Genomic DNA, 14,457 nt, shown 5'->3' with positions numbered 1-14,457 from the left:
GGCGGAAGTCCCATGGTTCCTCACGCGGGATGGGGAGGAGGACGGAAACCAAAATGGCGGAGTTGAATTCTCTGATGGACGGAGAGATTCCTGCGGGCAGACAAGCCCTGCAGGAGTCACAGTTCAACTTACAGAGGGTCGCCGACTACTGCGAGAACAACTACATACAGGTAGGTCTCACCACACGGCGTTTTGTGCCCCTGTGTAGCTGGGAACGGTGCAAATCTTGCACCAAAGTTAGGGATACTCCTCGCTAAACATACGGGACTCGCTACCCTGAGTACCTGATATTTGGGTGCTTTCCCTCCTAAACTGTTCCTGTGAACGTCGTTGTTGATGCTATCGGGTTACTCCTGCCCTTATTGAAGAAGCATATCTCATCGCGGAGCTATCCAGTGAATTCCTAGTCCATCGATGCAGGTTGTGTCGTTAAAAATTGGGTTATGTATGGGAGGGGAGGGTGTGAGAGTAGAGGTGTCAAAAACACACCCTGGCCAGTATTTTGTTGTTTATGTACTTTGAACCACCGCCAAAAATCTCTTCCTCCTTCCCTCCCAATCCCGCCCTGTAGATTTACCCTAAGAAACAGATGAAACAACATAAAAGGAAGCTTGGTCCATGACCCTCATACGCCTACTACAACTTCTATCTTTGAAATTTGCGAACGGAAATGAGTTCGTGTGTCAAAATCACTCGTATCTCTTCCCCTGCTCCTAGCCTCATAATCAATTTTTCCTCTCAAATTATGACTTCTGAATTTTACTCAAGAGTTTGACAAGCTGACATAACCCTGTTTCTTTTTAGTAGTAAACGATGTGTGTATTTTACGATGTGTATTGTGTAAAAATAGTTTGAAGGGAGAGGCTTCCGAATATTGAGTCACCACTTCTGGTTTACTGAGAGACAAAAGGGTAACTTCCTATATACCACCCAGACTTTCTGAGGAAATGTTTGTGTTTTGATGACAAAGATACTTTGATGCCAGCAACTTTTATTTCAGGGGCAAAATCTTTATACTGCTGTAGAGAAATAAACTAGTCGTCAAACAAGTTACAGGTAGACTAGGTGTTGTAAGCTTCAAACAATCTTTGAATTGATTTAAGTCAGAAACAATTTTTTATATTTGGGCTGTGTAATACCCTAAGTTCATGTATTTTTTGTTTCATATAACACAACGTTATTATTTTATTAAAAGCAAATGATTGTTATTTCATGGACAATATGGGATTCGTTTAGTATTATCTACTACTAGTACTTGTGAATGTATTCCACCATTCTGGATAGAGTGATGTAATAAACAGTCATATTTTCTGGGTCATGTTCATAACTGAACAGCTTCTGATGTTATATCACTGACAATGATTTAAAAAATAACACAAAGCAAGGCTTTGAATAGGGAAGGAAGTAAATTCTTTTGTAGATTTTCTGTACAAAGATGTAAGCGACAGTTGGCAATGCCTCAATATACTAGCCAGTGTTCCCCCACTGTGCTGAACACACTGGCTATGTCAAGATGTTATTGTTGTGCTCTGAGAAGTGACTTACATAATATTAAGAGGCACAAAAAGCCTTTAGAAGTTTCTCCAAGACTCAGCACTCTCAGAGAAGCAGATTTTGTGCCTTGTTAAGAAATTATAAGGTTGAGGTTGAACAAGGATGGACAAAATTGTGCGGCTAAAAAGAATGCAAACCTTTTTACTTGAGGAAGTGTACAATTACCTATAGAGTAAGTGTCCAGAATAACATAGAATTAGCCCTGGGGTGAAATGTGAGTTGTCTTGTTGTTGTCTTGGGAAGAAAACAAGAGCAAAGATATCTAAAAAAAATCCTTAAGCTTTAAAGAAAACATGCTGGGAAAATTTTTTATCAGAGAGTTTGCAGAAATTTTTTATCAGAGAATTTTCCTTCAGAAAAAGATCTATGGACGTTTAAAACACATCATAAACACAATTATTTTTGATGTAAATTGGAGTTTGTTTCGTCATAAATTTGACGTAAAATAGTCATAGTGTACCAGTACTACTTCTACAGTACTACTAGTGTCTTTTTGTGTCTTGGTAAGAAAACAAGAACAGAGATATCTCAAAGAAACCTTGAAGAAAACATGGTGGGAAATTACATGTACTAAATAGCTTTATTAGAATGTTTGCAAAAATTTACCTTCATAAAAGGTTTATGGACATTTGTCATGATAAACACATTATTTTTGAGGCAAATTTGACCTTGTTTTGACATAAAGTAGTATACTTGTAGAGTACCCATTAGAATCTACTTCCGCTATCTTTTCTTGAACCATATGAGTATGATGGAATGTCAGTTGTTATCTGGTAGATTACAGGGCTAATTGGATCCAATGCTCCCTTGCCCAAGTATGGCCATAGAAACCATCGATGTATGTCCTAATATATGTATTACTGTGTTTCATTGATGTTCCTGTGGAAATTTTTTTATTATCAGTGTTACAGTCTACACATTATGCCACTTTCTTTATATGTGAAATGCTGGCAAGTCTTTTATTCAAGATTCTTATGCTGCAAATGTTTGAGGGAAAATGTTTCAGGGGACGTTTTTATCAAGTTATGTTGTAAGCTTTCAACCCAGTTGGATCAAGTCCAGATCAGCTACTTCCTGCAGTACTGTAAATGTTGAAATATTTGTAGTGGTTTGATGTCTGCAGTTTTTGCAGTAACCTCCTCACCTTGAACTTAAGTTAAAGCCAATCTGAAGATGCATATTCTGTCTTCTGCTCACCTATCCTCTTGTTTTAGTCATTGAGACAACTACATTTTTTACCAAATTTAAAGGGTTTATTTTGGGATGTACCAAATTATGCCAGAAAGGGATTTTCGTATTGTAAAGAATTTTCATGTAGAATAGAATAACGGCTGATGACTTGAATTGCATTGATTCTGTTTACACTTTTTAACTATCTCAAGTTTAATCGATCGTAAAAAAGGGAAGTTGTTTTTGAATCATCTAAATCAGTGATTTTGTTAAGTATATCTTGTAGATCAGCTGTTCTCGGACAATAGAAGGAAACGGAAGGGAAGTGGAAGGGTGGATGGGGAAATAGTCGACTTGCACGCAAACATGTTGCCGTAATGTTACGTAAAATAGCTTCAATGTTGCAGCCCGAGCTTAAGCATATAGCATTTACTATTTTCTACATTTTTTGATATGGTGCATATATCTTTCCTTGAGAAGTTCCTATAGTATAGGCTATAGGCTACATTTCTGATGTGTTGCCAGTGTCAGTGTGAACTGATTCAATTAGACTTGATGATATGAGATTTAGTACCTAATTATGTTCCGCAGCATTATACCTATTATAACCATTTGAGAGCTCTTAGGGCGTGAAGTATAATGTTGAGATTGGAAGATTATTAAATTGGGCCCTCCTTTTGTTGCTAAAGTAGGGAACTTACAGAAGCCTATTTTAGAATAGATTTGGAAAGGGTTTGAATCTCTAACAATGTTAGTGTTACATTTTTTGTGTGCAAGCTGTACGAAAAAGTTTAAACAAACAATATGTACCTTGCCGAGATTTTTCTCAAATCATTTCATTGTCCTTATCAGTAAGTGTATCTATGAAATGTTTCAAAACTTTATATTCAAAAAGGATTAAAGGCAAATTTTCTTTCAAAAGATGAAATGTATGCCAATGTATCTTTTGCATATGTGACCGCCTTATTCAGTTATCGGTGCAACAATTTGTCTGCATGTTTTAATAGTATCAACAGTTTTCCAAGCCAGATTTTTCTTCCATTGAACACAAATGTGTATTTTTCTAATCTTCAAGCAGATATTTAGATTGGAAGATTGTAATAAGTTGTTGCTGACTCTTCTGATAGTTAGTTGCTATCATGAAAGCTCAGCCAGTAATAAATCTACCATCCACCCAACATCTGCTTGGAGATTATCTGTATGTTTCCCCAGTCAATAAGGTGATTTGTAGAACCCCTCTCAGGCTACAGTAATGGAAATCAGGGCTTGTTCATGAATTATGAATACAGGGTGTATGGGGATGATTAAAGTGGATGTCCCAATTGAAGTCAACTCCCATGGGAATATGTTGATATATTTTCATGAAATGTATCAAATTTTCAAGGAAGATAACAAAGAAATTGTTTAAAATTGATTAAAATTATGTCTTTTTTATGATTAGAAATTGATTAAAATTATGTCTTTTTTATGATTAGAAACAATTTCTTTGATAGATTTCTTTGAAAAACACACGGAAAAGAATATTGTAGTTTTCTTCTATACAACCAGTACTCTAAAATTAAAAACTCCATTATCCTATGTTCTACCAACCTGATGAAATTCTTTTCAGAAGACACAAAAAAGAAGCTCGTTTTTTAGGGACTTGACAGTTTAAAATTACAGTGACAAAGACCTAGTTTTGCATACATTTTTTTATTATTGTACAAGTTTAACTTTGCAGTGATTCTTGCTAATGGATTGATCTACCAACAAAAGAATGATTTATAGATTCATGTTTATATTGTCAAGCTAGACTAAGACTAAGAGTAAGACAATTGCATGAAGGTTAGACATCCAGGTAATAAGATATGCAGAATAGCAATTACTCAAGCAACTGGATATAATTATCTGAAACATCCGACCTCTTACAAAATCATATCCAGTTACTTGAGTAATTGCTATTTGGGGTAAGAGTAAGATGATCTGTTTTAGTTTATTTAGTAGAAGATCTGCATCATCATCTGGATACATATAGGTTATAGAACAAAGGAAAATTAGCTTGTTTTTTTTGTGACTCATAAATATGTGATGTCCTGAAGCCTTCTCCTAAGGTCATGTCAGCTTACGACATCAGTGTGTTTTATTTATTGCTGTTGTGGGCACCTCACTGTAATAAAAGTCATTTGACAGGCAAATTTCATTACTAGTATTGTAATGATATAGAAAGAGAGATCTTAATGTATGCAGAGTTCTCCCCAGAGGATGGAATAAGGGAGGCCCTCCACTATACTCCTAGCCCAGCTCCACTATACTACTATTGAAATTTAGTATGTTTCTTCCCTGTTTCCTTGGTTAGTTTTGCTAGAATTAATGAAAATCCACAGATTTTTGTGCCAAGTGGCATCACTTTTCCAGGCTGCAAAAATTTGTGAATGGGCGATGATCAAAACAATAGTCATTTTCCCACTTCACAACAAAGGAATCACTATAATACATTATACTTGTAGTATTTGACACCCTCTGTCATGCAAAATTTTCATGAAAGTGCAGCGCATTGGTTCAGGTTATTTTTGCCAGCCCCTCCACTATACTAAAAAATTCTGGGGAGAACCCTGGTATGAGATACAGTATTAGCATGAGCTAAAAGTGCATCACTGCCTCTAGAGAGAATGCGATGTCTTTTATATATATATTAGCATTGGGTTGTTTGTTAGCCTGTTTAAATCTCGCTTATAGCAGCCCGCCAAACATCCAGTTACCCTCCGGACAGCAAAGTTTGTGTTGCACTGACTAGTTGTTTGTTTATTATGATAGAAAATCCATGGATAGGTTTCTTTATGTGTTTTGTCATAAGGACGTGATGTGTGAAAAATGTACGGATGTTTGTTGGTTCTCGTATGATTTTGATGTCGTAGAATTTCCTAGCAGGTTGCAACATATCCAACCACTAACAAGAATCTAAGACACACTTTTCGCACATTCCAAGAATGCCCTTAGCTTGCGATGATATAATAATTTTGTGACACATATAAAAAAATCCTTAGCTATATGAAGGCTGTTGGTTAGAAGAGGAATCCTACGTTGCGAAAAAGCCTGGTGCCCTCCCGGTTGCTGTAGCTCAGTATTGGAACAGTTTAGTTGAAACCAGTGGGTCAACATGCTAACTGTTGGTACAGTGTTGTGACATCTGGCGCCCCGCCCCCTCCCATACTGACACATGTCAAACATTCTATCAACTTGGGCCTGTACAAAACTGTTCTTTGTTTTTATCTATTACACTCTTCTGAACTTTTGGTTTTATGATTATATTATTTCCATGGTAATTCACTGTTAGATAGAATTATTGTAGGGTGGAACTCATTTAAGTACAGTAGAGGTTAAACAATGCTTGCACTGTAGCTAGATATGTAAAGGTGGGATGTGACAGGTCGTTTAGTGTAATATAACCAGCTGCTACGCTGTGTTTCTGCAAAGCTTAAGTATTACTAGTGTGCTGAAGGGCGATTTTACAGGCTATATGATCATAATATAGTACACTATCCTCTGTTTCAACATTGGATGTCCTAAAACCTGCTTCTTAAATTTGTAACACAATTACTTATAACATTTATTGTGTATGATATACACATCATACTGTAAAGTGCCTTTACGCCTTAATCCTATGCTACGGCCGCGTGGCGCGTTGGTACACCCGATCCCTCGATCTCGGAAGTTAAGCAACGTGCGGTCCGGATAGTACTTGGATGGGGGACCAACCAAGGACGTCCGGATTGCTGTAGCCTCACGAAGCTTTCCACGAAATCGTCTTCCGGGAGGGACGTAAAACGGGGGTCCCGTGCTCGAGGAGGTGCCTCGACCACGTTAATCAGCCTCATTACTCATACTTTGGGTACCTACTGGCTGGCAAAATACACCTGGTGATTATATATATGTACATTGTCACAGTAGCTACTGAATTAAATTTGGTCCTAAAAAGTGTGTCAGCACCACCAATGAGGTCATCAGGTCACATCAATGAAAATCTCTGTTTTATCTCATATTCCCAGTTGGTCATCTGGTGCTGGGAACTGTTTATAAAATTATGGTCCCCGGGCCAGAATATTAGAATTATGTTTGTACAAAATATTTTGATGTGTTCTTTGTAAAACTAGTAGAGTTACAGGTCAAAATAGGGCATAATAAGGGCATGGTATTAGCAATATGAAAACTCCTAACATTGTTCTTTGAAATATGCATTAAAAAGAACTATACAGACTCTGCTTTACATACATTTACATGCAAATTTAAGTCTGTAAAAAAGTATAAAGGTACAAATGATTTTGATTGTGGTCCATATACAGAACGATGTACCGCACAAAAGAATAGTTTGCATGCTATAATCAATAAGTTCCAATCTACAACAAAGCTTGGTGGATACATGTAACTAGGTATCCCTGGGGATTGTCGGTCTTTTTGACTTGTCATTGTTTTTGGGCCATAAAAATTTGTTTATGAACAAATTGATAAAACCACAATGGTTTTATATGGTTTTCTTGAAGTTCAAGCTGAATTTAGAAATGTCATATCTATTTTATTCACATATAATAAATGAACAAGCACAGTACACACAAAAACCCCTCTCAAAAACAAGTATAGATTACATATAATATTATATTATAAAACAAGAACATTGAATACAAACATACATGCGAATAGAAGATGAATATGGGAAATATAAACACATCAGACACATCATTTATCACAAAATTCTATGATCTGTACAAAAAATAAAAGCGTGAATGATATTGAAAATGTTACAGATTTCGATGTGTAAAATCCTGAAATGTATGAGTTTGAATTCATAATATTGTAGTAAATGTTTAAGTTATGATATTGAGTTAGCCTCTTGAGGTACATGTACCACACATATACATGTGTACACCAAAGTAGTCTAGGTCTGAGGAGCCATAACTACAAGGGTGCTATTATGCTTTGTGTATCATGTGGGTAAAGCCTGTATTTTTTCATACAGCACCTGCCAATTTAAGGTTTGACCATGTAATCATGCCCTAAATGGCCTAAAACTACCTATGATTATATAGTATGAATCATGAATGAAGGGTATATTAATGTATGGAAGGTTTATATCAGATGCCCTGTTACAACAGTATATAGCCATATGGCCAGGGCTATTGAAGACTTAGTGTTATAGTCAGATACATCGATGAAGGTTAGACATCCAGGTAATAAGATATGCCAAAAAGGAGTTACTCAAGCAACTGGATATGATTTTGGAAACGGTCAGACGTTTCAGACAACATCCGTTGTTTTTTTGTCAGTGACACTGATACAAATTCTGTATTTACAATGTACATATATGTTAAAATGACATCTATAATTCTGTAAGAGGCGAAGAAATACATTTGTACAAATATAACGCATGAATGATCGATGAGCCTAAAATATTCAACCTTTAGAAAAGACAATTGGTTGCAATAAGTCCCAGCTCGATAGAACTAGCTTTCAAATTCAAGTTCTTTTTCCCTCCCTTGAATTGTAATACAGTACTTGTACTGTTGTAGGCAATTGTACGAAGCATGGTATGTTTTATTGCATGGAAAGTGCCAGTATATAGGCGAAAAGTATTTCATCCGAATTACAGTACCATAAAATTAGATACAGTCTCATTTGCCATGGTTCATTGTTGATGGCTTATTACGTTACGATTTATTGCACATACGTGTCATATATTGTGTGTATATTATCACTGTATGTAATTCGTAGCAGTTTTCAGTGATATTTTTTAGAATATGTCACAAAGACACTTTCACCCTCACTGAAAGCACAAATTGAAAGACATGTTTACACTTTACAGTTATTAAATTGCACTGAAGGGATATGAGTTATTGTAGAAAGCTAAGAATGTTTCCCTGACAGAAAAATGGATAATTTCATTGATATAAAAAATGCAGGTTTGCAAGGGATACTTTAACAAACTATTAGGTCACACCAATTTTATTTGTTTCTCGGATTTTTTTCAGGAAAAAATTGGGTCGGTCAGTAAAATTTTTTTTCTTTCTTTTAAACTAAGGGAGTGGGAGAGATCGTACAGGAAAACCTAAACTTTCAACATTCAGGGGGTCCCTGGCAGCAAAGTCTAAAGTTTGAAGAAAAATGATAAACGTATTGTCCAGAATAGGCACATACAGCTACTGGAATTAGTTAATTTGAGAAAGGAGAGGCAGTGAAAGTTTGTCAACACGAGGTGTGGCCATCAATTTGAAAAGTTTTTTTTTTTTTTTCAAATTGGAAAAAATATGGTAGGAAAATCTGAGAAACAACAAATAAAATTGGCGTGGCTTTCAAATAACAGTATCATATATCCTTCTGCAAATACACTACAAGTAATTTGTATGCATAGGACTATCTACCATGGCCTGCCTATGATTTGAGGCTTATTGGTAACCTCTTTGGTGTCATATTACAGAAATGTCACAAGTGTTGGGAATAGATAACACCACTGGGAGTTCAGGGGACATGGGAAATATTCCATGCCTAATAATTGATATTTTTGATTAGAAACTTATAGTTATATGCTAGATTATTCACAAACAAATTTCTTACAGCTTAGAGATACTGTTACTTTGTGACATATAAAATTATGTTTGTGTTACAAGTTGTGACAGTTGATATTGGGAACATGCTGTTCTCATTATTTGGTTCAGATGAGAGGTTTCAAGTTATGTACAGTTGGCAGAATATATACTATTCTTGCATGATCTTGATTATCAATTCTGTTGCAAATGTCAAATTTATCAGATGTAAATGCATATCTTTATTTGAATGAGAACAAGTTATGCTTCATTATAAATATCATAAGATAAATGTCAAGCTTGTGCAAAATTTCATTTTTTTTTCCTAATAAAAAGATATACATTTTCTTGTACCTTATAATATATCTGCCATTTCATATTCAGATATTGTAGATCATGAATCAACGGCCAGGTACCATACGTGTATTTCATTTCCTTTATAATAACATAACCTTTAAATATTGCTTCATACACATATAGTTGAATAGGAAGATATGACAAAAACAGAAAGATTAGCCAATGTATGTACTTTATTTTCTACATACTTTGTAGAATTACACGTCATAAGAATATGATATTGTTTGATTATGTGCTATTGATTGCAGCTAGTGAACTCTGATGATATTTATGGATCAACTGATATTACCTAATATACATAATAGCTTTTAGTGGTCCACAGTGGTCACTGATAATGAGATATAGACCATACAAATGCTATTATCTGGTTACTGGACTTATTATTCCTTTACTCTAATTTTTATGCTAGAAGAGCATCAACATAGATATCTAACTTTCATAATCCTTGAATAAATTCATTGACAATGAAAATTTCTTTCAGCCAACTGAATTTTAGATGAAGGTGTTAAAATTTTTTTTGTCTATTTCATTCAAAACATAAGAAAGTTTGTTTTTTGTCTCTGAAATTTGTTGAGAAATCTTTCGAACCCAGCGGTGTCGCAACGGTGCCCCAAGTGCAGTGAGATACCACCTTTGGAGGCAGCCCAGTAGAATTACAACATGTATTCCAGGAAAGGCAGGATAGATGGGTTGTGACTCGGTGGGTTTCATCATGTAAATGTGGGGCCTGAAACCCACCTAGGGACTGAAATCTGATCCACAGATATGAGGTAATGTTATCATCTACAGTAACATGTCAAACCTTTTGTAGCGACCATCATGTCGTAAATCACCCTGACAGCACGTTCTTCAGCCCTTGACACCGCGGAATTGGGTGCAGGGGATTGCTCATAGTTGGTTGTGTTTGGGTGAGAAGTTCACTTACATAGAAATAAACACAAAGTCATCAGTCATAAGAATCTTAATGTTTGCAGCATCTTTCTAATTTGAATATTAGGCCTAGGATTAGCCCAACTATTATGAAAACACAATGCCTTCTATTAGTTCAATTTACAAATAAAAATTCATGAAACACTTTCAGAGTTAATGGCACTTGTAACGTAACCCCGACCACTTCCTAAGTTTTTGTCATCTAGAGTTTGTCTTTGTAGTGAGCTTAGTCAAATATCAAAGATCATTATAATCCATCCAGATGGCCTTAAGATCCAGTACTGTAAATGCAGAAACTTTCATGGTGGATAAATGTTGGCGGTTTTTCGCGTTGGCCGCTTTACCGCGAACTTAAAACCAACATTTTTTCATGGCAGTAAGAGACTACAGTGCATGGTGCTACCGCAAAATTAAAACCACCACGAAAAGTCCTTTTTCCGGCTACCGCAAAATTAAATCCCCGGGAACTTAAATGCATTTACAGTATTCCGGCTTAAAATGCCATAAACAAACACATGCACACACACGTACACATGCAAACAGGCCAACGACTCTTGCTCAATGTTAGTGAGCAAAGGAAATGAATGCTACCTGAAAGTGAAACATCTGACTATTTCCAAAATCATATCCAGTTGGTAGAGTAACTGCTGTTTAGCATATCTCATTACTTAGATCTAGATGTACGTAAACCTCATGTACATGTACATAACAGGTCAAAAACTATACCTCTATCTTAGATACCTCTTTAGGAATATTTTCGTCAAAAAAAGAAGAAGAAGAAACTGTGTTTGCTTCCCTCCCTCACCTCAATCTGTCATACTGATCCTGATTAGAATTTGTTAAAATCCATTAGGGATCAGGAGGGTCACACTGGTGTAGGGTTGATAAGAGCTGATAGACTTCCTGCTGTGTTCACACTGGCAGGGAGAGTACCCACTGTACTGTACTGTACTAGAACCTGTGCAGATTACTGGCTGGGTTTGTAGTGAATGTTTCACACTGGCAGGGAGAGTACCCACTGTACTGTACTGTACTAGAACCTGTACAGATTACTGGCTGGGTTTGTAGTGAATGTTTCACACTGGCAGGGAGAGTACCCACTGTACTGTACTGTACTAGAACCTGTGCAGATTACTGGCTGGGTTTGTAGTGAATGTTTCACACTGGCAGGGAGAGTACCTACTGTACTGTACTAGAACCTGTACAGATTACTGGCTGGGTTTGTTGTGAATGTTTCACACTGGCAGGGAGAGTACCCACTGTACTGTACTAGAACCTGTGCAGATTACTGGCTGGGTTTGTAGTGAATGTTTCACACTGGCAGGGAGAGTACCTACTGTACTGTACTGTACTAGAACCTGTGCAGATTACTGGCTGGGTTTGTAGTGAATGTTTCACACTGGCAGGGAGAGTACCCACTGTACTGTACTGTACTAGAACCTGTGCAGATTACTGGCTGGGTTTGTAGTGAATGTTTCACACTGGCAGGGAGAGTACCTACTGTACTGTACTGTACTAGAACCTGTGCAGATTACTGGCTGGGTTTGTAGTGAATGTTTCACACTGGCAGGGAGAGTACCCACTGTACTGTACTAGAACCTGTGCAGATTACTGGCTGGGTTTGTAGTGAATGTTTCACACTGGCAGGGAGAGTACCCACTGTACTGTACTAGAACCTGTGCAGATTACTGGCTGGGTTTGTAGTGAATGTTTCAGACTGGCAGGGAGAGTACCCACTGTACTGTACTAGAACCTGTACAGATTACTGGCTGGGTTTGTAGTGAATGTTTCACACTGGCAGGGAGAGTACCTACTGTACTGTACTGTACTAGAACCTGTGCAGATTACTGGCTGGGTTTGTAGTGAATGTTTCACACTGGCAGGGAGAGTACCTACTGTACTGTACTAGAACCTGTACAGATTACTGGCTGGGTTTGTAGTGAATGTTTCACACTGGCAGGGAGAGTACCTACTGTACTGTACTAGAACCTGTGCAGATTACTGGCTGGGTTTGTAGTGAATGTTTCACACTGGCAGGGAGAGTACCTACTGTACTGTACTAGAACCTGTACAGATTACTGGCTGGGTTTGTAGTGAATGTTTCACACTGGCAGGGAGAGTACCTACTGTACTGTACTAGAACCTGTGCAGATTACTGGCTGGGTTTGTAGTGAATATTTCACACTGGCAGGGAGAATACCTACTGTACTGTACTAGAACTTGTGCAGATTACTGGCTGGGTTTGTAGTGAATGTGTCACACTGGCAGGGAGAGTACCCACTGTACTGTACTAGAACCTGTGCAGATTACTGGCTGGGTTTGTAGTGAATGTTTCACACTGGCAGGGAGAGTACCTACTGTACTGTACTAGAACCTGTACAGATTACTGGCTGGGTTTGTAGTGAATGTTTCACACTGGCAGGGAGAGTACCCACTGTACTGTACTGTACTAGAACCTGTGCAGATTACTGGCTGGGTTTGTAGTGACCGTTATGGGCTGTCCGCGATGTGCCCTGAGTTATTAATGTGTCTGGGCTGCAGTAACTGAGGCCAGGGTAGGGAGCTGACTCATACTTTATACTGGCGTTTTAGTAACTAAAGGAATCTAACAATTTCAACAATTTTTTACCCAAATCATTTTAGGCTATAATATAATGATATATAGACTGATATCCAAAAAGCAGTTACTCAACAAACTGGATATGATTTTGGAAACGGTCAGACGTTTCAGACAACATCCGTTGTTTTTGACACTGAAGAAATCTTGTTGGAGAGGGTTTTTACAATGTATATCCTAGCCGTAAATTGATATGCAAAAGATATCTAGTGGAAGAACAGGTTTATCATAACTATGAATTGATATGCAAAAACCTGGAATTGTGAAACACGTAGTTGACAGCATACATGTAGCAGAATGCTGCAGATATTGTACACGATAGATATTTACTATATGTACAAGTGATTAGTGTGTATAATAGTGAAGAGCTGTTGGGCCTCTACAGAGTCTAGTCCATTGGAAGATGGTCTTTTACGACTCTTTCTTTTCTCTATGTCTCGCTATTCCGGACCAGATTTGATGGCCCACTCGAGTCATTTCAGACACACGTACGGTATGGCAGAATGCAATCTTCCCTGAAGGACTCATTTATTTTCTTGTTCAAATGTACTGTCTAAGGTTCACAAGTCAGCTTCTTCATTGTGGGAGAATAGACAAGAGTGATCTGTTCTTTATGGGGTGATTCAGATTGTGTGGCACTGTACCATTTCTGTGTAAATGACTAGACTGTGCAATGTCATTTTTAGCTTCTACAGACTGCGTTAGGTCTTAATCTTTTTTAAGATATGATGCATTTAATTTTGCAGTTAGACTTTCAGGACAGATTGCTAAATTAAGGCTATTTGAGAAAAGCAAAAGGAAAATATAGGATGTCAAAAGTCTTAGATAGATGCTAGAAGTATTGTCTTACAATATCAACATGTAAGATTGAATTTTAGCAACCATAATGCCATCAGTTCCTTCCTGTTTTATTTATTAATCTTGTGTGGTTGTCCCTTCAGTTTTTGAGAAACTAATTTCCAATGGAGCCCTCAACTTAACAAAAACGATATGACATCAAATGTAAATAATGGAAGTTCCGAACATAGGAGTAATAACTGTAATCCTAAATATATCTTCTGGAATGAAAAATTGAAACTCCTTGGAGGACACAACATGGCCTGGCTTACTTCCCTACTAATTTGATGAGTCATAGGAGGGGTTTTCATGGCCGCAGGTGCACGTGTAATGATGACATCATTGTTAATGGCTGCGCAAAGCGATGATATCGCCTGCCCTAGGGCTACATAGTTTATCTTGATCTCCAGTCAGCAGCATTTCCAGCATCCCAAATATGGA

The 14,457-nt window shown here is 37.3% G+C and overlaps 1 protein-coding gene across 1 annotated transcript in view; it reads left to right on the top strand.

Moving 5' to 3' along the window:
- The window catches only part of LOC118403324 (abl interactor 2-like), a 29,831-nt gene continuing 15,374 nt past the window's right edge, over positions 1-14,457 (top strand). The window contains 1 exon segment of the mRNA XM_035802026.1: positions 1-170. Within this exon segment, the coding sequence (XP_035657919.1) occupies positions 30-170 (141 nt within the window). The 5' untranslated portion in view covers positions 1-29.

This window comes from Branchiostoma floridae, chromosome 16 (genome assembly GCF_000003815.2).
Source record: "Branchiostoma floridae strain S238N-H82 chromosome 16, Bfl_VNyyK, whole genome shotgun sequence".
Lineage (NCBI taxonomy): Eukaryota > Metazoa > Chordata > Leptocardii > Amphioxiformes > Branchiostomatidae > Branchiostoma > Branchiostoma floridae.
Note: the sequence above shows the minus strand (reverse complement) of the source record. Positions and strands in the feature narration are given on the sequence as shown.